Source organism: Gymnogyps californianus, chromosome 2, assembly GCF_018139145.2.
Source record: "Gymnogyps californianus isolate 813 chromosome 2, ASM1813914v2, whole genome shotgun sequence".
NCBI lineage: Eukaryota > Metazoa > Chordata > Aves > Accipitriformes > Cathartidae > Gymnogyps > Gymnogyps californianus.
This window is the reverse complement of record NC_059472.1, coordinates 161106087-161131305: the sequence shown is the minus strand read 5'-3', so window position 1 is coordinate 161131305 and position 25219 is coordinate 161106087. Positions and strand designations below refer to the sequence as shown.

Below are 25219 nucleotides of genomic sequence, written 5' to 3'. Positions count from 1 at the left end.
TTAAGCTCAGAGACAACAAGCTATGTTCATGAAAAGGGAGATGGCTGGGCTTAAACCCTACTCCAACAACGTTTTGAACGGATTAGAAAATAAACACGAATGTACTCCATTTTCAATATGCGGTTCAGAGTCTGTGTAGTCTTTAATGCTTCCCTGCTATGAGAACATCCTAAATTGCTAAGCAAGTTCAGACAATTGCCATTTTAAATGAAAAACTCAGATTAGCACAAAAAAAAAAAAAGGAGCTGTCTGGGGATCAAGAATGGATGTTTAACAGCACCCAGCTGTTCTCCAGCTATGAAACTCCTTACCCAAAGCACACTGGGCACATTATGAACCAATGCTCAGTCCTCCACCAAGACTAGGATTTACAGCCCAATATCTTGACCAACTAAAGCTGGAAGTAGTTGCCATGTTCCCTACGACATTGGATTTCTGGGATTGACTGTTAAGGTCCTGGGGCACCTAACTTAAAGTCATGCAATATTTATGGGGAGAAAGAGCTCGTTTAGGCCATAATTTAGGAGGCACACTAAATCTCATGGCCCATATCCTTACATGGAATAAATGGATTAAGTCAATATACACCACCCAAAGAGCTTGATTTTAACCTCCATGCCCTGTGCACACCAGACTTACGGGAACAAACATGCTCCATGAGGGATTGAAGGTTACCAGAAATAGTTCCAACAAATTCCCTCGTTCTTTTACAAAAAACAAATTTTCCAGACATTTCTGAAATATCTCTGTAAAACACACATTAAAGTCACCTTCTAGGGCTTGTTTTAACATAACTGTTCTCAGTGGTGGTCTGGTAAGCTAACCTGTCAGACATGGAAAACCAGGAGTGCTCGTGGGGTCTGTTACTGCAGACATCTGAAGAGATGATAAACTTCATCTGACCAGTGAGAACTTCATATAACACACACTAACCTGGTCACTTAAATTGCATGATCATACACTTGCTGGCGATAGAGTTTGGGCTAGTTAAAGGGGTGTCAAGTTAGCCACATAAAAACAGCACCTAAAATCTCTAGTTGTGCTTGGAAATTTTGGCCTTACGTATGTTCATACACACACTGGTTTTATACAGTGTGTATATATATGTATAATTTCACATGCACACATACATACATCTATAAATGAAAAAATTAATCTAAAATATGTCTCCCTGCAATCTGTCAAATAAAGCTGATATAATAAATATGTCACTTTATTTAACAACTGATGCTGAAGAGAACTAGGCAGAATGAAAGAAATCAAGACAGGGCTTAGTAAAAACACTGAGGAAGGCAGAAATTAAAGCAATCAATCACATTCTCGTGGAACGTCTACACCACTCGAAATAATATTTTATTGTCTGCTATTGATTGGATGCCTCTGAACAAAATTGCAAACAATGAATCTGGTGTTATAAACAAGAATCACAATAAGAATAACTTATTTCAAAGCCTCGGCCACACAACAGTTTGTACTCTGCAGAGCCAGGCACGGAGCACTGGACATCTACTTGCTCTACCACCATAACCTAAGAAAACATCCCTGCTCATTAGCAACGGAAAGGCTGGCGTGCAACGGCGCCCGAAATAAGGACACTCTCCCCTTTTGCCCTCCTTTGCATTTTAAGCATGAACATTTAAAGCTTGCAAACTTTGGTAGGACTAGAGAGGAGAACAAGGATACAAAAGAGAAGTGGCACTGTTTTTTTCAAACAGTGAGATCTCAGTTCAGGAAGGAGGAGGAGAACACCTTGAATTTTAATCTCCTGATACGGTCATGAGAAAAATCAAGGCAATTATGCTGAATCAGAGAGCAAAGCATGGTTGTGGTACCCAGCAGCCAGACCCAGGCAACTTTGTGGAAAATGAAAGAAAATTTCTATGGGCCCTCCAGCAGCCACTGGCCCCAGGTATCTTCCCAGGTGCTTTGCCCTCGCGCAGCGGGGATGCTGCCACCCTGACCTGTGCAGGGACAAGGGAGATGGGTCAGGACCCAAGCTGAGCCTGATGGACAGAGCCAGGCGCAGGACAAGACATGAGAGGCTATGTCCTCTCGCTGCTAACCAAAGCACAAGTTACTCATCAAACACCTCGACTAACACCACCAGGACAACCTGAGAAGAAAGGTGCTGCTCGTGCTGAGCGCTGGTCTGAAAGATTCACCTCCAGAAAGGACGAGTTGCCACACTATGTTACAGTAGTGAGGAGTAGGACCCACAGCTGGTTCCCAAACTCCTCTGAGCTTGGCTTGTTGTAAGGAGCAATGAATATGTGGCAGGGTTTTTTGTGCAACTGGAGGAAAGTCCTACTTCTTTCTCCCCCTCTAAAGCTCAGAGGATGATAAAACAGAGCACTACTAACACCTCTAGGAAAATCAAATGCGACAGTGTTTAGATGAGCCAGCCGTTCCTGATAATATCCAGACTCTGAAATAAAAGTGGGCAAATATGAATGCAAAAGGCTGGATGAAGGAGCAAGCAGCTGGGATAGATTAGAGGACACATCTCCTCTTCCTGGGTTGTCCTATGATGCCACCGGGCTGTCACACATTAGCCATTTACAGACATGTGCAAATGGCATGAAAACACTGGGTCAAATCCATCCACGGTGCAAATTCATTGAAATCCAGCAGATCTACGCTGGGTTCTAATTTGGCTTATTATGTATAACTGAACATAATTCTAATTGACAGGTTTGATTACACCTCACATCACTTCTGCTCGAATTTACCCACACAGGGTGAGAAAGAAGTAACACATAGATTGAGGTCTGGCTGCAAGGGTGGAGGAAGGAGGAAGACAGAAAACCATCCCTGGACCTGTGCATGATAGCCAGTGGTGGAGCTGGAGGCACTCCCCCACTGAAGAAACATTTACCCTGCTGGTATTCAGGAATCAAGTTGTTTCTAATTTACTATTACGCAGCTTTATCTGCCCGATAGTTTGCTACCCACCCCTGCAATATCCAGTCTCTACTATTACTACAGATTTTATGGAGTGGGAGTCCCTATAGGCATTTTGGGGGTAGAAACTCTGCTTTGTGGTATGCGAGGGAGTGTGTTTGTGCATGGGCGGGATTACAGTTTGGGGGATTTGGAGTTTATAATTATTTTCTCCCATCTGTCTCATATACTCCCCCTTTTCTTACAGACTCTTTGTGTCTCACATTAGGAGACAATTTCAACCTACAGGGATCAGCGGTGCCAGCCCCACCTTTCTAGGGAGGAGAGGTACTTCCAAGGGGCTTCCAGTTAATGTGGGACAAGAGTCTGGTACACTGGACACGTCCATCAACCAGTTTGGAAGGAAAAGCTCTTGTCCTAATGAATTATAGTTACTTCAGAAAGGTCGGCCTAGACCCTCACCAGGGTGGGAACGTCCTTGCAGGGCTGGGACTGCACAATAGTGTCCATGGGCAGATCCACGGATCTTGGTGAATTTGTACTATGGATGCTTTGGGCCCAGAAAGCCCAGCTGATAGCCCCAGGCTGTAGGAAAAGCTAAGGAGGAAAGGGCACAAGGGGTTGAAAGACACCACGCAAAGTGGTTAGTGATGGCTCACTCCCAAACCTGCAGAGGTTTGCCTCAGATCTGGGTCTGGCCAACGTCTTGATTGATGCCTTTGATGAAGGGTCAAGAACATGCTTGTGAAATGCATGGTGGGACCAAGCCCGAAAGGGGCGCAAGTGCTCAAGAGGAGATGAGCAGAATTCAGATAGACCATGACCTGAAATGTAACTATCTGAAAGAAGCAAGAAGGAAACCCAGAGAGATGAGTTCAACCCCTGCCCTTGGGAAGGACATCTCCAGAGCACAGGCACAAGAAGAGGTGCTGGTTTATGGTCCGGAGGGCAGGGAAAAGGGCCACAAAGAGCCAGCAATGAGAGCAGCATCCCATCAAAGTTGTGGGATGTGCTGACTGGAGGGGGTACACAGGTTGGCACATGAACCTGCCATGGCACAGGGGGGGATAACCCCCAACCTTCCCGCTGCGGGGGCTGAGGGCAGCTGCCCTCATCCCAGCCTCTGGGCTCCCTGTCCAAGACCAGGGACACTTCCTGCTACCAGGCACATCCCACGATCAACCCAATTTGCTGTTTCGCCACTGCTGAATTTCAAGCAGCAGCTCTGGCTGTGGGACCAAGCCAGCCTGTGCAGAGGAGGACACCACATGTCCATGGCACGGATTTCGGGGTGGTCAGTGCTCTGCCACCCACTTAGCAGCAAGGCTGCGCGCATACAATGAGCATTTAGAGGGGTGGAAGGAGCCATCAAAGATGTACAAAGCCCAATCTGTCCAAACCCGTGCGAGGGAAGGCAGCGGCACGGAGGAAAGCAATCTGGCACCCTCTAGTGTGATGCTCTGAGAAAAACTCGTCCCTCCCGCACCCTTCGCCGTACCTCCGCCGCATCTTTCCTCACAACCACACAGGCCATCCGTGCCGGCAGGCTCAGTCTCATCAGCCCCCTTTAATTGCCATCCACTGTAGCAAGACACGAAACTCATTAGCACGAGCAGCAACACATCACGGTGAGCTGTCGGGCCATTTGCGTCCCAAGATATTCAGCGTGCGCAAGCCTGATCTGCAAGGGATGCGCAGCCCGGCAAGGCTTTTAAAGAGATTTTCAAAGCTTTGGGGACCTGGCATGGCTGAGACCAAAGAAGTGCCAATGCCGGGACACCAGGGCCACCATCACACGCAGCACCGCGCGTGCGGGGTTGAGCACAAAGGCAGACACGTCCCAGGGCATGCGCTGGGAAATGAGATACGTCGCTGTTTGATGGCATTAAGCCGGGAGAGAGCAGATTCAGGTGACTGCGTGACATCTGGGGTGGGACACTTGTATTAAGAGAGTCTGAATTTAAACAAAAAAAAGTCCTCAAGGACCAGCCAGGGTCTCCCAGCCCAGCTCGTCCCCAGCGGTGCAGGCACAGCTACAGCCGCCCGAGAACATTTCACCCTTTACAACTTGGCTCTCAAGCCATTGGAAGAAAAACAACTCTCTTCCCTTCCTAATCACCTTCACCGTCCTCCAGTGAACTTTTGGGTAATGTATGCTGTGTCATCAGAGCAGTGCTGCTCCACGAATGGTAAACAGGCACACGTATATTTCTTAGGATGACAGTTCACATTATCATTGAACCCGAGGAGCCAACACAGAGCACAGGCAGGAGGAAACAAAATACCCCCCAGCCAGAGAGCACCATCCCCTCCCAGGGACTGGGACCATTTCCACAAACACTGCTGAACAAAACCTCCTCTTCTCCCAGGGCTTTGCAAGCAAAAGGGTTTTGGGGTCAGACCATGTGGCCGTGGGACAGCGGTTGGTGGCCTGACCTTCAGCACCTGGGATGGTGTAGGTGGGATGGCTGTCCCAGCAGCAACTGTCAATTCTGCCAGCCATCAGAGACAGGACAGGGCCAAGTCCCAAAATGCCATGACAGATATTGTGACTGGTACTGCAAACACATTAATGTGAGTGTCTCTGTTGACCCTGGAGAGCTGGCATCTAACCAACCTTCGTGCCACTGAAGGTCACCCCTTCTTGTCACATCATCGCTGGCATTTTTACATGTCAGAGGTTTCTATGATCTGCATAGAGTTTTCTGTTTGGTTTAGGGCAAGCTTGTCACCTCAAAACAGTCCTCTATCCTCATCCCTCATGCTCTTCCTTGTCCTGTTAGTCCAATACCAAAGGACCCTGCTCGGGTAGGGGGCAATCCAGGGCCACGTGTCTTTTGCATCACCTCTTACATCCCTCACTGCCCTCCTCCACGTCCTGCGCTCCTCTGCATCAGCCAGATATTTGCCATGAAAACCAGCTGCTGGTAATGCAAGCCATGGATCTGGCTCAGCTCTGGATAAAGCTGGATCCTATTTTACAAAACCCATCTCGCAAGCAAGTTCATCTCCTATAAATAAACACAAAACCTGGGATGTTTGCCTGGCCCCTGAAACAAAAGGGGGTTTGCTACACAGCTTAAATTTTTATTGCTAGTTAGTGTTAAGAAAGGGGGAAACACAAAAACACGGGCTGAGCCAGGATCTACGTGAGCTTTTGCAGGCAGATAAGCCAGCGTATCCCTTTAATGACCTTTAAAATGACTCTTGCCTGTCATGCTAAATTGCATGGTCATTTTGTGATGTGGACACATGTTCACAGAAGACTAAGCTGAGACCTTCCATGAGGCAGATTGCTCTCAATTGACATACATATTCTAAAAAGTGTGATTTTTCTCCCTTAAAGATGCAAGATTCCTTCTTAAAATCAACTTTTATTTTCAAACCATAGACTCACCAAAAATGAATACACTGAATTCGGCAAGCTGAAGTTATCAGAGAGGTGACTCAAGCCATGTTCAAGACATTAGAGTTATGACCAGATCACCAGCCCCCATCAGAAGCAGCAATTTTTTTGGAGGCAGGACAGGAGGATAAACATTAAAGCAACTCACTTACACTGGCCTTTCCACTTGCAAACCACGGCTTCTTTGACACGTGCGATGCTTGAATCTTTTTGGAAGACCACAGAAAGATACAGCCTTACCTTAAAATATTACAGGAGCAGTGTTTCATAGGACACAGGTCTTGGCAAAATGCAATGGGGGTAAGTACTGCCCTCCCCACTGCAAACCGGGCTGATGCTGCTCTGTATTCTGCCTGCCACAGCAGGTACCTAGGGAAGAGCAGTGAACAGATGACTCTGGGTGTATAAAATTGGGTTCCATTTTCTAGTTATGCACTTACAGAAGACACAGAATGAAGAGAAACAGAGGCCCAAGCATGATACTTGATCTACATTTGTACAACAGTGCAACATCGTGCTTGTCCACACCTACAGCTGATAAGTGCTATTGCAGTAGGAAAACTAATACAGTAATAACCAAATCAAATGAGACATCTTTCGTCTTCCCCCCACCCTCCCTAGAAGTTTTGAATAAGAACCATTAAATGAAAGCCAGAAGGCAGGTCATTGCTCAAGGTCAATCGACACATCTCCCTCGTGGTCAGTGAAGGTGCATGTGGCTAGGGCTCGGCCACAGGATCTCAGGAAGGTTTGGACAGGAGCTGTGTTGCTGAGAGCAGAGTGAAATCAGTAACAACGAGAGCAACAGCCTTAGCTGTTGTAAAACTGAAGAGCTGAAACCAACTATCAACTCACTGTCCCTACTTCTCAGCTGGGAAAAGAGAGGAGTGCGCAAGCAATGGCACATATCTCTGTGCCATTAGGGGAAAAGCTTTACAGTTAACACATTATTTCTTGGTTTCCAATGATTAGTGAAACAGAGACAGATTTTTCTCAATATCCCTATTACCTTATTTTGCTTGCTTGTTCTTTAGCCATTACTTAGTTCAACTCAAACTTACTGTTAAATGTACGCCCATCAATGCTGGTCAACAAAGCATTTAGGCACGTGCTTAACTCAAAGCAGATAACTAAGGCGCATTCAGCAAAACTCATCCATATGCCTCACTTTTTTTTTCTCTGAATAGGGGTCCTCCATCTTTTTAAAAGCCGTATTTCTTTTCAGCATAAAGTACTGCAGCCGCAAAAATCAATGCACTACGCTCCATCAGCGTGCATCTGTCACTCAGCTCCCAGCACAGGAAAAGGAAGAAGCACACATAGGAAACACTCACCCAGTCCCTTTCCTTTAAGAACAGCCAAGAGTAAAAAGATGCATAATTTAGCAGAATGGTTTTATTTGTGTATTGGGTTATTTTAAACGTCAGCTAAGGTTATGTTCTTGTCTTCAATTGCTGCTGGGTGTTGCTTCAAAGTCATTCTGAGTCACTGCTCTCCATCTTCATCTGCTGATGGGCCCCCAGGTAGTGATGGAAACATAACTTCCCTTGACATGGATAACCTCCAATAAAGAAGCGACTTCCCTTTTGACATGCTGATCAGAATAAACGAGGGGAGGTGGAAGGGAAGAGGAAGGGGACCGTAGCTCTTGAAAACTAAAGAAAAACGGGTCATATCCTGCTCTCTGCTTCTGTAGCATCAGATTCACTCCAAGCTATTTGCAAAGCAGCAAGAAACTCATTAGACTGCTGCTAGGGCTATTGATGGAAATGCAAATCTTTACCTACAATACCTTATTCCACAGCAAATGAACAGAAGGCTGGGGAAAACCAGAAAGCTGAAGTCTCGGGCCCGGGAGTCTGGCAGACTGAAGTATCATCTCTGTTTTTCAGATCTCAGTCCAAAAAAACCCCAAGGTCTGACTTCACTCAGATTTTCCATTAGTTGCATCAACCCTGACTTTAAAGAAATTCCTCCAGGTTTCCATGAGCCTGAATAAGGTGAGGATCAGAGCCTGAGTGTTCAGTAAATCAGCCTCGGCCCGGTGCAATATGAAAGGGTTGTGCTCAGAGGGATACAGTCTGGCTGGCGCTTTGCAAGACCAAAGGAAGTCTCCTCCAGAGTCGAGCTTTTGTTTTGGCCTGACACAAGACTTGCCAGAGCCAGTAATTCTTTCCATTATCTTCCACGGGCTTTGGATTAGGTTGCTTATAGTGAATTCAGCTTTGGCTGCCCAAAGCGATACTTCATGAGATCATCTAGCTCAGAAACCAGGTAGGAGGTTTCCAGAAAAATCCTGCCCTGGTCTTCCAAGGGATCCTGCTGAGACCATGACTGAGTCATTGCACTGGTCCCAGTAAGGCTACCTGCAACTGGATCACACAGCCAGGGGTTTCCGCTCTCTAAGAAAATTAACACCCCCCATCTCGACCCCTCAGTAGGGTCTGCGCTCGCTGTCACACGCACATTTTCCACAGAGCGCCAAACATTGTCATTTACACCTATAAAAAGCTGAATTCAGCACTCTTTCCATAAAACGGATCGTGAACCCTTAACACCACTTGCCTCTCCTTGGAATAATAAATTATGAGGACAAATGGCAGAATCATTATCAGTTTCAATATCCAGTCATAAATAGTCTTGTAAGAACACTCAAATGATGGTGTTTTATTGCGTTAGATATCACTTGCCATTAATTACAGCATGAAACTTTTGTACTTTGATGAAAAGCATTTTAGCCAGCTCAGTTATAAATTTAAGACAGTCTTAAAACAAAAGTCACCTCAAGTTGTGGGGTTTTTTTTCTCTATAGATCTGAACACAAAATAGCATTTTAAGCTTGGAATGAAACAAAAGCAAGGTTTTATAAAAGCTATTTTATTGCACACACATTCAGCTTTAGCGCTTACAGCAAACTAACAGTACCCATGGCTATTTTTTACAATAACATTGTTGGCAGCTGGATTTCATTGCTACAGATACTTCATAGTTCATTTGGTTTAGTGGGGGTTTTCTTACTAATGATCAAGTGCTGTTGTGAATCAACGTGATCTAGTTTACATTTCTGCCCTGTTTCTTTTGCTTGGATCATTTCTCCTTCCTTCTGTCGCTGTAACTCACCACGCAGGACAGAAACGCAGCTGGCTGCAGAGCAAGCCTGGCATCAACAGGAGGTGGTGGGTTCAGCCCCTAGCAACTCGGGGATACCCACAAGACCTCACATAGAGAAGTCAACTTCAGCCTAACTTCAGTGGGGTGACCCACGGGAGTGAAGCTAAGATCTAAATTTTCAAAAACAACTGTGGGATCAGTCTTCAAATTTCCAGGTCAAAGGGATTCAGGCCGTGGCAATTTAAGTTGCTGCTCCTGGGGAACAGGGTATCAGCCCGTGGCACTGATCACATTTTGCAGTCGTTTGCAAAAGGGATTAAAGGGATTATTCCACCCCTGCTCTGGGCATGGTAACCTTACAGCCACCACAGCCACATCCCCCAGGGACCAGGATTCAGAGCCTCTGCTCAGGTGAACAGCAGCATATCTATTACTAAATCCAGAGGGATTGCTGACATCCATACATGAATGTACAGTCCCAAAACCAGATGCACAGCACCAGCTGTACTGGCTCCCATAGATTTTTAAGTAGATTTGGAGAAGACATTTTATTTTCCTTTCCCAGCCCTCCAGGAGGAATTATGGGTAGCCCAGTATTTCAAATATTCTCATGAGACCTGGGAGACCAAGGTTTGGCTCTTGTCCTGCCAAAGGCTCTCGCTTTGCCCAGGGACACAGGAAAAACACGCAGCTTCTCAAAGGTATGGTGGGAATCTGCTCAAACTTAGGACAGCTAAGCTTAGAGAGTCAAATTCCCATGACAGTCAATGGAGATCTGGTCCCTGCATTCAGCGGTGACTTCTTGTCCTTCACGTGCCTGGAAATGGCCCCAGGAAGACTTGCTGTGTAACCTTCCTGGAGACAGAGGTGAAGTTGACCTGTTCGCAGTTTTCTTGGATCCTCCTTACTCTCTTTGAGGATGAACTTAACATTAGCCTCTTCCCAGTCATTGGGCACCATCCACGATTTCAGAGATGATAGAGAGCAGTCTCGCAATGACATCAACCAGCTTCCTCAGCACCCTTGAACACGTCCCATCTGGTGCCACGCACCCGTGTATGCCCATTTTGCTTCAGTAGTCCTGTCGTGGTTTACCCCAGCTGGCAACTAAGCACCACACAGCCGTTCGCTCACTCCCCCCACCCAGTGGGATGGGGGAGAGAATCAAAAAAAAAGTAAAACTCGTGGGTTGAGATAAAGACAGTTTAATAGGACAGAAAGGAAGAAAATACTACTAATAATAAAATGACAATAATAATAATAAAAGAATTAGAATATACAAAACAAGTGAGGCACAATGCAATTGCTCACCACTCGCCAACCAATGCCCAGCTAGTTCCTGAGCAACGATCTGCCCCTCCCGGCCAGCTCCCCCAGTTTATATACTGGGCATGATGTCATATGGTATGGAATATTCCTTCAGCCAGCTGGGGTCAGCTGTCCTGGCTGTGTCCCCTCCCAACTTCTTGTGCCCCTCCAGCCTTCTTGCTGGCTGGGCACGAGAAGCTGAAAAACCCTTGCCTTAGTATAAACACTACTTAGCAACAACTAAAACATCAGTGTGTTAGCAACATTATTCTCATATTAAATCCAAACCACAACATTATACCAGCTACTAGGACGAAAATTAACTCTATCCCAGCCGAAACCAGGACAAGTCCCTAAATTGACCCTCACCTACTATAGGTAGCACCTATTTCCCCTAAATTCTGCCACTAGGCAAAGAGCTAAAGAGGCTTGACAGCAGACCTTGCTAGTAACGACAAAGGCAAAGAGCACCTCAGCTTTTTCCATGCCCTTTGTCACTAGGCCGGCCAGTCCATTCAGCAGCAAATCAGTACGTTCCCCTGTTTTCCTTTTTCTGGTCATTTACTTATAGAAATCCTTATTCTTGCCCTTCACACCCCTCACCAGTTTCATCTCACTTTTGGCTTTTTGAATTTCATCCATGCTGGACCATATCTGAGATCTGAGGACACGTGACGTTCCCCAGGACTCATCAGCACCTGTAAAAACAGATGTCATTGTCGCAACTCAACTGTTGCTTGAAATGGTGACCATTTGCTTTTTGACACAAAAGTGAGAAATTGAAGAAAAACAGTCTAATTGCTCATTTAAGGCAGCCTGTTCTTTCCCTTCTGCTTAGCCAGTTAAAACCTCATTTGACAATCTGAGAGTTTAGCTCCCAGTGCTCTTGCTTAAAATATAACAGATGGCCTCTAATAAGTAAATTGAAAAGTGCAAATAAGGTTAAAACAATTTTTCTTTATTGAATATCATTAACTTCAAGGCTGTCCACTTTAAAATGCTAATTAAACCTCACTTCCTTTTGCAGGGTTCTAGTGAAGAAAGATTGCCATGGGCTAAATTCCTCTTGTTTGTAGAGGACTAGCCCAGCAAACCAATAGCAAACTGGGCTATTACATGTCCCAAGTTTAAGAAATAGAGTTGGAAGCTTTCCATTTATTTGTCCCTTCCATATTAGCTCCTTCCCACAAACCAAACACAGTCAAGAAGGAAATTCAAAAGAGGTCAAGTGTGAAACCCCGCTCTGTCCACATGGCAAACAACAGTTTCTTTAAAGGTCACTACAAGTCCAAATCCAATGCAGTTTTCAGCACAGGATTTCTGACACCATGTTATAGCCCTGCAAAATGTCATGCTGCAAGTACGGGGCTCTATATTCCTGGCACCACACACAGAGTACGAGAGGTCCTTCAGCACCTCGCCCCCACCTTACTCCTAATTTCCAGTTCAAATTTATTCCCAATCAGTATGTGCCACTTGCTCGTGTGCCAACATTGTTCTTTGGCTTGAATAGCTTTTCCTCTGCTCTTTACTCCCAACCTGAAGGATTTTTACTGAATGATGGTATCGCCTCACAGCTTCTACTTGCTACGCAAAGCAAGCTAAGCTTTTAGTCTCCTCTCCTAGGACAGCCTTTCCCTTGCCCTGATCAATGTATCAACCCTCTTCCTCGCCTGTTAGAGTTTTAATTTGCTCCCGAGCACAAGAGAGCAGATTTGCAAATGCCCTCCCAGGCTGGGTCTTACCAGAGTCTTGCACGAGGCAATGCTCCCGTCTCAACTGGAAAGGCACACAGGTAAGCTCAAGGATAACATTCGCCTTCTTCATGGCCAGGTCATACTCACAGTTTCCAGTCATCATGTAAAAAACCTAGTATGTTGAACTCTTTCACCTCCTTTATCCCTGCTGAAGGTTGAGCTCCCAGTCCAAGAGGCATCACAACTCAGCCCCCAAAGACAGCCTCATGTTCAACTAAAAGCAATGGGTGCAAAGCAGTCAGCTTTTTGGACAACAGCCTCAGGACGAAAGCACATCGTCGGGAGCAGGGAGCTCTGGGTGCTGCCTCTGCCTGGTGGGTTTGACCGCAGATCCCAGTTTGCAGGCCAGCGTTGGTAGGCTGGAGGAAGCTCAGGGAGGGAGCAGTTTCCATGTCTCCCGTAATCCTGGGCTGCTGTAGAGGAAAAAAGCAAGATGCATCAGGCCAGAAGAAAGGGAGCCTGACTGAATACCTGGGTCCCCTCACCAAGCAAGTCCTGAGTCCAGATGCATTCTCCCTCCCCCTCTAAACACATGGTTCTCATTCATCTGAGAAAGCTAATTTACTTTGTCATTTAAAGATTCAGAGTATAAATTACAAAATGCAGAACTAGATATAAATTACCTGTCCAGTTTCACCTCAGTGATTTCTCACCTAGACAATCTGCTGAACATCAGCAACCCTTACTCCAAAATACTCACGCTATGGACAATCCAACACTGCCTGTCCCGTGACTCTGAGTTCCAGCAATGTTTCTGGGCCAAGAGACAAGGGAAAGAGTTTCTTGACATTTGCTCCGGCCTTTACAGGAAGCACTTGCCCCATGGTGGCTCATCTCTTTTGCTCTGGAAGCCCATGAATGATGAGGGTTGACTACCAACAGGCAGGGGCAGTTGTTAGCAACACTTGTTTAACCGGTCCATTTATAAAGCATGCCAAAACCACACACAACACAGATCGAAATGAAAAAATCTGTATTCACTGGGCAAACAGCAAAATGAGTCTATGCTGAAAGGCTTTTGGGAGAGTGTGCCGTGCTGCAAACATGGCGAGATGGAATCAAACAAAAAACAACGGCTGTGTCTTCTGAGCCAAGAGTCACTCTGAGAAAAAAAAAAAACCGCTTTCACAGCAAGGAAGGTCTTGAAATGCAGCTTATTTGCTTATTCATTCAGTTGAACTGTCTGACTAAATCACATATTGGATTAGCTGCATTCAATGTCTTCTCTTCCCTCTGCTTGAGTAGGCGTTTCTTCTAAGGGACAACAATGGCAGGGACCAGAATAATTAGGCTAAGAAATGGAAATTAGGAAAACATATTGTCGCCTTTCAACAGTATCTTTCTTGATCAAAAGGGTATTTCTGCTATATGCAACTGTCCTCAAGTAGGGCAGGAATCTAGCAAAGAAACGATACCAGGAGTGACAGAGGAATGTCCCATCCTAACCTAACAAGCTATGGCAGCAGTGTGAAGAGATGCTCTCAGGAGGCATAAGCTGTGATATCAAAGTTGTGTAAGAATCTTTGCTTCTTACTTCTTTTTTGCAACATGTTTTACTTTAAGATAAAAGTCTTCAACTAAGAAGCAGCTCCATTTCTGCTCTGTTTCTCTGTCTAAGCCCTTCTGTTCTACAGCATGGCTTAGACTATGTTTTAAGGAGAATTCCATCTTCCAGTACACCAGTATTTATCAGATCTGGAACAGAGTTGAGGTTTCAGGATGGTAGTGCATACATGTCAGTCAAAGAGTAAATATTGTCTCTGCAGCAAGTTGGACAGACCTTTGTTTTCCTGTGCAATGCTTGTCTAAGTCTTAAGGGAGCTGTCTTTCACTGAACCGGGGTACTGAGCTTGCAGGCATAACACAAATGCCTGAAAGAGTCCAGCTTGAAGGGATAAACACAAGCAAGGGCATGCAACAAAAGGGCAAAAAGCAAGAATGTAAGTAACAAAGCTCCCGACCTATGTCTGCTGGATACCTCCACGCAGGTGTACGGAGATGACTGTCTGAAGGGAGCTGGGGAAGTCAATCTCAAGGATTTGACAGTAAAAACAGAGTAGTCCTGGAACAACAAAGCTTTCTAGTTGTACAATGGTAACTGGGGACAAATCTTGTCTCCGAAGTTGAGACCAGCTTTCAATCAAGTCTTCAGGAGTTGTGGCACAAGAAGAAAAATTAGCTTTTTCTGTCCTCTTCTCCACACTGCTGACTTTCTACTCAGCAGGGAGAAATGGCTCACTCAAGAGACAAATCACCTGATCTGTTCTAGACATCTGCCATAAGATAAGATGAACAACAGCCAGAAACTCCTCTCCCTTGTGGTCCTCTCCTTTGATTATAAAAGGAGCCCATATGATAGCAGACACAGATGTCTACACTGGTCAGATGAATCCCACACCTGAGTGACCAAAGACTTCTGTCTGGCTGATGAGATGCCAAAAGAGAAACAACAACCAGATGGATTCATTACAGAGTACTAAGGCACAATATACCAAATAAAATGCTAATCACAGCTTCTTAACAAAGAACATATCACAAATACCTGTCATCTAAAGATCTTAGAGCAAGAAAACACTGTATGCGATTAATAATATCCCCAGTTGTTCTAATGGGCAGGCGGACACATCAGTGGATGAGGCAACTTAGTGAAAGACTGAAATCAGAGATCATAGCAGTATCTATAAGCAGTGATAGCTGCTCCTTCACCCTTATCCCTCAGGGTATGTGCTTCAAGAACACCGAACAAAATCATTGAGTTCCCACAATGGTTGAGACATTCCCAGAAGTCTGGGATCACCGCAGAAGCATCATTCTGTTTGTCAAGGCCAACTTCAAGAAGCAACAGAGGAGCAGAAGAACAAGTAAAGCAAAATGATTCTTGGGGATGGATTTCAGCAGGAGACAAGTTCACTCAGGAAAGTGTCACGTAAGAGCAGTTCTTAGCATCCTGCAGAAGTGGAAACAGCTAACAAGGTAAACTACGTACAAGAAAAGGTCATATGTGCTGCAGTAAAGGGAAAAAAGGTTCCAGGGGAAAAAAAATTAATCTAAAAACCTTACATTCTGGTAATGTAAGCTTTGACGACTGAAAGCTAAACCACTTGAACTGGCTAACCAAAGAGGCTTGACCTAGGCTGTAATCAAAGCACAGAAGGTGAGCAGGGGCTGTAACTACTCCGAATATCCCAGTCAAAGATGTCCTACTCACACACTTCAGAGACACGCTCAGAAAAAAGCGGGTTACCAAAAAAACTCATACCGAGTTCTTTTGCCTTGCACATCACATTGTGATTTTGACCTGCACAAAATGAGTGTAAAGTAATAACAGGGTAAGATCCTTTGGTGCAGATATGATTTTGTACACAATTTGCACAAGAGTAAAACACTACTAAAATTTCAAGCCACATGGAATCAGGACTACAGTCACCTTCAGAGAAGCTTCTTAAGGAAACGCTCCTCACGGGACAGTGATCCCCTGGTATCTGAGTGAATGCCCACCCACCTGCTTATCCTCCTTAGCCATATGTTTACCAATTTCAACCCAGTTTAACAGGAGGGTTGGGATCTCACCAAAATCAAAATCCGAGAGGTTACATGAAAAATCAGCAGCTGAGGAGAAGAAAAATCCAAATTAGCACCTTTCTGCTAGGGAAGAGGGTTGTAATTTGGCCCCATATTCATGACAAGCACCAACAGCAGATAGTTTAGTTCTCCAAAATGTTACTCTTCTCTTCCCTCAGACCCTAACCTGCGCGCAGCAGTCCAGGTACCAAGGTAATAGAAATACAGATAAAATAAAGTATTTGTATTTAAGTTCTGCTTTGGCTTTTTGTGGCTGTAGATACGCATCCTTCACTGCACTCCTCTGTGATCTGTGGTGGTAGCTGCAACTCCAAAGGAAAAGAAAGCTGAAAAACAAAAAGGTCCCACTGGGATCACACACGGCGGTATTCAGCTCAATTACTTATTAAAGGACCAACAGAGCATAGACTTTTTTTCAGTACATTACTTATTCAATCAGAGCTCCAGCTCTCTCAGACTGATCCCTTAAGAAAAAGCAAACATCTTTCCCTGTTTGTTTCCATCTGCATCACAAAAGACTTTAAAGATTTCAGGCTGCAAAGAAAACTGTTTGTCTTTGGGTCATGGTACACCAAGAGCTTGTGGGTGAATCCAGTGCAGCTCTGATTGACTGGTGAGGGCACAGGGCCATCGAGCTAAGGAAGCTGCTTGGATTTTTCCATGTAACTCCATGACCCACCTCCAACCTAGAGTGGCTTTGCTTGCGCAGGACAGGAGCTGCAGCTTAGACAGCGATGAACAACCTCCTTGCGGCAATCAAGGGGTTTTTCTTCCAGGAGATGAGATCAATTTTCCAGCAGATTAGTCTGGACTGGGAATAGCTCAGCAGGTCTTTAAACACAGAAGCTAACCTTTCGTCTAGACAAGATGGGGATGCCATGTTGCTCACCTTGAAGAACAGTAAGGTCACTTATGGGGGAGGGAGGGAATCAACCTCCATCAAATATGTTGAGGTACAAGACATTGACTTGCCTTTAGATTTCTGTTAGCTATGATGTTAATTAAGTCAGTAACCTCTCTACTCCAGACAACCAGAATAACATAAGGTAGACAAGCTGGCAAAAAAACACGATTTTGGAAACCAAAGGGTACCAGATCCTTCCACCACTGGGGGCTTTTTTAAAGGGATGTGTATGTGAGAGCAAGAAGCCTGTGGTTCCTTGGCAGGCTGCCGTGGTTTAACCCCAGCCAGCAGCTAAGCACCATGAAGCCACTCCCTCACTTCCCCCCCGGTCCCAGTGGGATGGGGAAGAGAATCAGGAAAGAAGGTAAAACTCGTGGGTTGAGATAAGAATGGTTTAATAACTAAAGTAAAATATAATACTAGCAATAATAATAATGAAACATAATAATAATAATTGTAATGAAAAGGAATATAACAAAAAAGAAGAGGGAAAAAAAGGGAAAAAAACCCAGTGATGCACAATGCAATTGCTCACCACCCGCTGACCGATGCCCCAGCAGCGATCCGTCCCTCCTGGCCAACTCCCCCCTGTTTATATACTGGGCATGACGTTCTATGGTATGGAATGTCCCTTTGGCTAGTTGGGGTCAGCTGCCCCGGCTCTGCTCCCTCCCAGCTTCTTGCACACCTGCTTGCTGGCAGAGCATGGGAAATTGAAAAATCCTTAACTTAAGCACTACTTAGCAACAACTAAAACATCAGTGTGCTATCAACATTATTCTCACACTAAATCCAAAACACAGCACTGTACCAGCTACTAGGAAGAAAATTAACTCTATCCCAGCTGAAACCAGGACACAGGCTAATGTGCATTCCTGGAAAGACAAAAAGAAAAGAGTGGTGGAAGTCTTACAGCAGCATTTCTTCAAAGGACCTTTCAAGGGGGAGATTTATTGAGTCTTATTCTATCTGACACTAGTCAGTGAACATGTGCAACTTTGGTGAGCTGGAAAAAAAAGAGCTTGTCTATAAATTCTTATACTCCAGACACCATTCCTCAGAGGCTAGCCCTAATAAACCCATCACCACACCAATACTATAATTCAGTGGTGCTCAACTCCTGACCCTTCAGAGCCTTGCATCCGAGTCTTTTCTCAGGGACTCCTGCAGCAAGCACACAGTGCATCAGCTACTTTGAGGAAACAGTGCTTTAATGCTAACGTGGGACACATCAGAGAGCACCAACCCAGCCCAACAGAGAGGGAAGTGTTTCCATCTCCCTACCCAGAGAAGAGCTCAGGCCCAGAAAGTAGTTAAACCATCTAGACAACATCTTACTAGCACTACATAACACTTTGTTAGGAGCCAATATATTATCTAGGAATGTTCTAACATGTGCTATGAGCTGGGAAACGTAAGCTTTAACCTTCCTCAGCTGAGTAAGAAATTGACCCCGAGTCTCCTATTTCACAGGTAAATAAAGCCACAAAGCTACAAGAGACATCAGTCTTCTCACTCTGATAAGCCAAATGAGCTACTCAAGAAATCGTCACCAAAAGTGCACAAAGCTAAAACACCTCTCTGAATCCCTTCCCTGTGTGGTTAATCTTTGTTTGTCGAACCAGTAACCAGGCAGAACTAAAGACTAATGATGATGGTAATGCTGCTTAAACTAGTAGGCATTGTTTAACTTGCATTAATGAATCCTTCTGTACCTCTCTACAGCCTTGCTCAATGACAAAGCAACTGCTGACAGTGGAGGCCTGTGAGAAGTATTATACGTTTTAGTACTGTACCTTGGGACCCAGAATAATAAGCACATAAAAGAGATAGATGTGTATTTGCAATGCCGCCTTTTAAAGCAATTGCTTAAAAGAAGCCTGCTTTAGAAACTCGGAAATGTAATTCTTGACCTTTCTGAGTAATCATGCTAATATCAGAGAAGTTATAATTATTCAGTTGTGAACAAAAAAAGGCACTGTTCGTACTAGCAAATGAAGCACTTAAATATAAAAGGGAGAGCAAAGGAGGAACGTGCCCATTCCCCTGCCACTCCGGAGGCGAGTCATGGCAAGGGGTTCCTACCCTCACCGCAGAGATGCAGCAGGGACAGGAGAGCGCTCCTATGCCACTGCAATATGAAGAATACGAATTTGAGTCACCCAGCTCCAGCAGGGACATAATCCAGCTCTCAAATACTCAATAAAGAGATCCTCTACACCCTACAATTCCCGGGCTTATTCCCTAGGCACATTACAACTTCTGCAAGAAGGGAAGAAAGGCTTCAGTCACTTTCATTAAACAAGTCTGCTTTACTCCCAGAAGAAATCTTCTCCTAAGGGAAAGATACTGGCACTGCAGAATGGTGCAGTAAAGTGTTCCCACTTGCACAGGGTGATTTAGGATGTTCATTCAAATTCTGTGACTTCCACACATCTCTGTAGAAAGATCTCCTGGCTTTTATTTTCTCTTAAGATTTTCTCAGTTAGAGGCTACTTAATCTGGACTAAAAGATTTGAAGTGAAAGAGTAGCAACAGAGCAAGACAGTCACCAGTTCTGCTCAATATCTCCAAGAAAGAAATGGGATACTGGCGGTATAAAGAAACAGTGACCTTCATGCCCTGTTGGGAGCAGAGCCCTACTTCTGCAGTCACACTCAGCACGACACAAAGAATTTCATAGCCATGACACCTGAAGGAGGAAAGAACAACAGAATAACCCCAAACTGGTGTGCAGATGAACTGACTCTGCTTTTTGAAACAGAAAGGAAACATGTAAAACTTCCCACGTTCGTTCCCTCATTTTCTTTTTTACAAAACAGAGGTCAAGTAAAACATTGTGCAATGGCACCTGTATCACATAAGGCCTCTGTGCTTTCCACAATATATAAAATCCAACCACATCATGTTTTATCACACAACAGACTTTCCATAGTGTCATGTACCAAGAATTCCCCTTCTCTGAGGATCCCAGGGATTAAAGACGTTAATCAGCCTTAACACCACAAATCTCCACATATTAAAGAAAGATGGGATTAAGTCAGTGTGTTTATGCTTTCTGTTGGTTTCATGTAGGCAAAGATACAAACATGGACAAGTTACAGATGTACAGAAAGATAGTCTCAAAAGATTTAAGCAGAAGTTGTGGAATTAAGATACTGTGCTAGATAGGTATGCAGAGGCCAGCATGCTAAACACATGGAATCAAAGCTGACAGAGATGGGTAGAGTGATTCATATACACACGGGACTGTCATCCAGCTATTCCAAAACAGCAAGCATGATCTGAAAAGTACCTAAGAAAAATTGAAGTCACAAACACACAGAGCAATATGATGCTTTTTTAATCAGGTTTTCAATCACAATGTAATTTTTTCCACCAACACACTCAAACACAGACATTTAGAAATTATTTGTCTACAAAGAGGAACAAAATGATTTAAACAACTCCAGTAAATTCTGACCAAATCTTTTCTATCTTCTCCTTGGGAGTCCACTCTTCAGCCGACTTATAAATTTTGTTTGCTTCTATTTTGCAAGACAAGAAGAGGTTGGGTTGTAGATAACCTTCTGTTCAAGCTCAGCATATCTTTTCAGAAGTGGACGATAGAGCTAAAAAGAAAAAGAAATAAACATGTCTAGGTTGAAAAATTACATTTTTAAATCACGCTGCAGTTGAAAAACATCTTCAGACCTGAAAAATGCAGCATCTTCGTAGGTACCTGAAGGTTTGGGGTTTTTTTCCCCAATTTGCTCAAGAAAATGCTGCAGAGTCTTCCTTCTTCAAATGTCACAGTCCTTTTTACCATCTCCTTTACAGCTTAATTTTATGACACGCACAGGTTGTTCTTATTGTGGCTGTGTTCTCGCTATAAGCAGAAGTCATTACTTCCAGAGGAAGCAGCTCAGCTAAAGTCACCTCTCCCAGTCTGACATGCCCCCTCGGTAATGGCTGTCCTAATCACCCAGGCAGAACTCCTGTCCTTGCCTCCCTCCGCTACCTCAGGACGGATCAGTGCCTCTGTCCCCTCCTCCTCTGCCTTGCTAATAAGCACACTGCCACCCTCTAGCACAGTCAAACACCACCGTCAGAAAGGTCCTCCTTGGCCAATATGCTGACCAGGCCTTCTAAAATACACTTCACACTCCCTCTCCCGCCCCTCTCATACTCCCGTATCTATTTGAGCTGCTCCTCTCCTTCACATCTTTCACAGCCACGACTTTTCCCATCTACAGTCCGCTCCACGGCCAGGCTCCTCGCTCCCTGATCCCAGGCCCAGGGGGACAAATGGAGACCAGCTTCTTTCCACAACTACACCAAGTATCTGAGTAGCTTTTTTGTATTTCTCTAGCTAGAATTCTCCAGGAATTTTTAGATCCAGAATTGTTACAACCATAAAAACAAGAATCAAGACTCAAATGTATTCAAAACCCCAGATTCAAACACGCCCTATGCTTTTGGATATGGGCGAGATCCATGCTGGGATTTGTTTCATTCGTTACCTTTTTTTTTTTTTTTTAACCTTTGCTTCAAATTTATCACAGGACATATTGCAGAAGATGAGCTGCTTGTATGTGACCAGGTTACACAGCTGAAACCCTAAATAGAGCCTAGCCCTACTGCTGGCTCCAACCCAAAACTGTACTTCATCTAGATCTTGGAGATACACCTTCTTCCTGATCTCCTCTTTCTGGTTTTAACCGTCCATCTAATAAAATCAGTAGTCTGACAAGCCATACCAGGACAGTTTCGGTCACTTGCTGGCTCAAGCACAACGAAGGGACTGCCAGGAGCCAGTGTGGGGTCTGGTACAGGCTCGAGCAGTCCTTAGGAGGATGCCATAAGGTCATATCCCTGCCGCAATGAATCCTAGGGGCCGCCAGTCTAGTCTACAAGCCCTCTGCACTGATGTTATTCATTATCAGGGCAGTCTCGCTCCTGGCTCCAGGTTCAGAGAGGTTATAGAGACATAATGAATCATACCCAGTAAACTGAATTACTGCTTTCATCAATAAGTGAGATCCAGCATTTAAATGCATTTTATCCTTTTCCAGGTAAGATCCACAGCCAACAACTGTATATGTATATGCATGAAAAATTCAGGAGAAAAATGTTTCAATTGTAAACTATCAGGCTGTAGGAAGAGACAGGGTTGTTCTTGGGCAGTTTTATGTACAGTCCTGCAGTAGCCTCAGTGTCTATAACACTCACACTTTCTCAGATGAAAGAAAAACAACATCATCACAGTTTTCTCATCTAGGAAATAAAGCATTAGCGTCTTTTGGTTTTGTGTTTCAATTGACGGCAAAATACCCAGTTTCTGTGTTTCCCTCTTCCTGAATGATAGTTTCAGTCTGCCCAGTGAAGCCTGGATTTATCGCTTCATTCCCACTTCCACCTTCCACGATGGCAGGTGAGAGCGACTTAATGAACAAATTCTACAGAAGGAGCCTGTTTTGATCAACGCCTCCCTTTTACCAACCAGATGTTACAGAAAATAAAGTACATTTCTACAACAGATTAAGTATATGAAGGGGAAGAAGAGACGGAGTATCTACAGCAAATGGAAAGAGACACTGTTTGCTAGCCAAGGCATCATCAGGACGATTTTTAAACCCATCTCACAGGACTGAGTCTTACAGTGTCTTTCACTGATCAAAACAGAGAAACCTACTCACTCCTACCTCTGCAACAGACTCGTTCAGTGACCCTGGGCAAGTCATACAACATGTATGTGCCCCAACTCCTCTACTCCACAGGATCCATGGAGATTTATGCAGATTTATGGGGTTAGAAAATAAAATGCACCACTATTATGAAATGCCACATGACTCAGCATGGTATTTTTAACTAACTACATGAGGGCCTTGGGGGCTCAGTGAAGTACATACATATATTCGTTTCGTGTTCCCAAAGAATGGTATTGCTCCCATTTCTGCTAAATATGCACATCAGAGTCAACAAAATATTGAGCAGGCAACTATGGCTATACTGGGAGTATCAGTATGTCAAACAAAAACAGCTCCTTTATTCACTGAAGCATCTATAATCAAGCCTTGCTATTTCTTACTTTGCTATTCTGTAAATTTGATAAACCCTAAGCGCTTCTCAGCAAAGATTCAGCACAACAGAGCTGCACTGGTAAGTGAGCTCAGGCACTGAGAAAGCAGGCTCCATATTACTTACCCGGCAGTATTTTTACAAAATACACAACAGTGCATTTACTGGAAGGCTGGGAAGTATTATTGTTAATACATCACTCTAAATTAAAATGCGTCAAAATAAATGAATAACCACATTTACTGATACAGTTTCTTTTCCTGCTTATTGGACTTAAGCACTTAGCTTGCTAATTGAGAAAATTCAGGCATTTGCAATAAGCTTCTCAGCCATTAGTGTAAATGAATGCTGCATTATGGACCACCTGAAGAAAACGCAAACAAAAAATTAAGAATATTCCTTGTACTCTATTCCTGTTCATTTGGGGTAAAAAGCAGCACAGCTCAGAGGGCTAAGCCAAAGTCTTAAATTTCTCTTCCTCAGGGAATTTGGCTGTAATACCACCAGTACATCATGGCTGATAAGCGCAGCAGTACTACAAGCTTTTCACAGGCAGTATTTTACTTGCCAGCTTGACACCAGCTGAAGTTTCGGGCCAAAGCAGTGCAGCTCCCAGGAAGTATGGAGAAGAAAAGCCAAACTGCACCGACCGAGAACATGGCCTGAGTGCACACACAGTTGTGTCTGTGAAAGATGCTTCTCCACGTCTGCCACGACTGAAGTGCCTCCGCAGAACCTCGAGCAACTCCTCCTAAGCAATTCCAGGAGTCTTTTTCCTGAGGTAATTATATAGATTTATTTTTATAATTGAGGTCCAAAGGGAATAAAGAACTCTCAATGATGCATAAAAACTCAAGAACATAAATTCCCTCTCTGTCATAGCCTCAAACCTAATATATCAAACCATGATATTTAACAAAAGTAATTACATGTATCACAACATGAACTTTATTATTGTCCATAATTTAATTGTCCTTGCTATATTACAGCCTTTTCTCCTGCTTATCTCTATAGCCTACTCCACAACATCAGCAGTACTCTGATGGCTTAATTTACAAACCCTAAACTTCTCTCCTGGGACAATCTGGCCACACTCCAACAATCCCACAAATAACTAAGAAAACGCTAATGATAAATATTGCATTATAACAGAGAATAACTTAACCCGCCCTCCTTGGAAAATGCATTCAAATAAACGTTACCTTGTTCTCTAGTCCAAATCAAATACGTCATCTTCATACTATATCTCACCATAGTACCAGCCTATGAACTCAACAGGGCTTTTACTGTTTACATTGTCCCTGCCGCCCTCTAAAAGCAAAACTAGCTACAAATTATTACTACAAGTGACAATCCACATGGATCCTTCTATCTCCTGCAATGCTATGTTAGCCAATGATTGGAGCAATTCAAAATTTACAAATTACAAAGATGATGCTGATGATTATCTAATTTTAATCTACCCAAGTACATTTAATCTACCCTGAATAGATTAAAATTAATCAGTCTCTCACAAACACTTGCTACTTTTGATAGGTTCCTTGTTTTTTTTTTAAACCAAACTCAAATTATTCAAAGAGATTTGCTTAAGAAATCAAGAGTTACAGATTTTTTTTTTTAAAATCATAGCAGTTGTTCACCTTTCTTAACACAGAAAGAATACTCATAAAGCAGAAAGAATATGACAGTGTCCTGAAATACTCTGAAGACTCCTCCAAGGAACTACACCTCAAACAGTTACTTTATTTACTTCAGATATTCATTCTGCAAGCCTATCTTAATCAGTGTAATAGGTTAAAAAAAATTATTGGCTACACAAATCACCTTAATCAAACTCCCATCAATACCTATTATATTTTTGTGGTTGTATTATTATTACCTATTTTGCACTAAATTACCAACCTAAACCAATTCTAGAAAACAACCTCCCCCCTCCAAAATCTAACTCAACAAAAATATCATTATTTTAAATCAATAAATAGGTCATTACAACCTTCCGGGTAATAGGGTCACTTCTATAAATCCACCTACTTACAAGGCAATTCACCAAAGTCAAGAAAACCTGTTAGGTCTACATTTTCCCTTCTTGAATTTTTGCAGGATTAATACATCTCAGTAGAGTCAATAATGCAATCAAAAATTACACATCCAGAGGTAGTGAACTGCGCTACGCCTTCTCCCTACAAAACC

General features: G+C 43.9%; 1 protein-coding gene across 2 annotated transcripts in view; it reads right to left on the bottom strand.

Annotated features, from left to right (window-relative positions):
• Positions 1-14949: 14949 nt before the first annotated feature.
• XYLB (xylulokinase) overlaps positions 14950-25219 on the bottom strand; it is a 91369-nt gene continuing 81099 nt past the window's right edge. The window contains exon 20 of one of the 2 annotated variants that reach the window (XM_050892274.1): positions 14950-14986. In XM_050892274.1, the coding sequence (XP_050748231.1) occupies positions 14950-14986 (37 nt within the window). Of the gene's footprint in view, positions 14987-20295; positions 20581-25219 lie in introns of those variants that run through there. The other variant, XM_050892273.1, reaches the window with a different exon arrangement.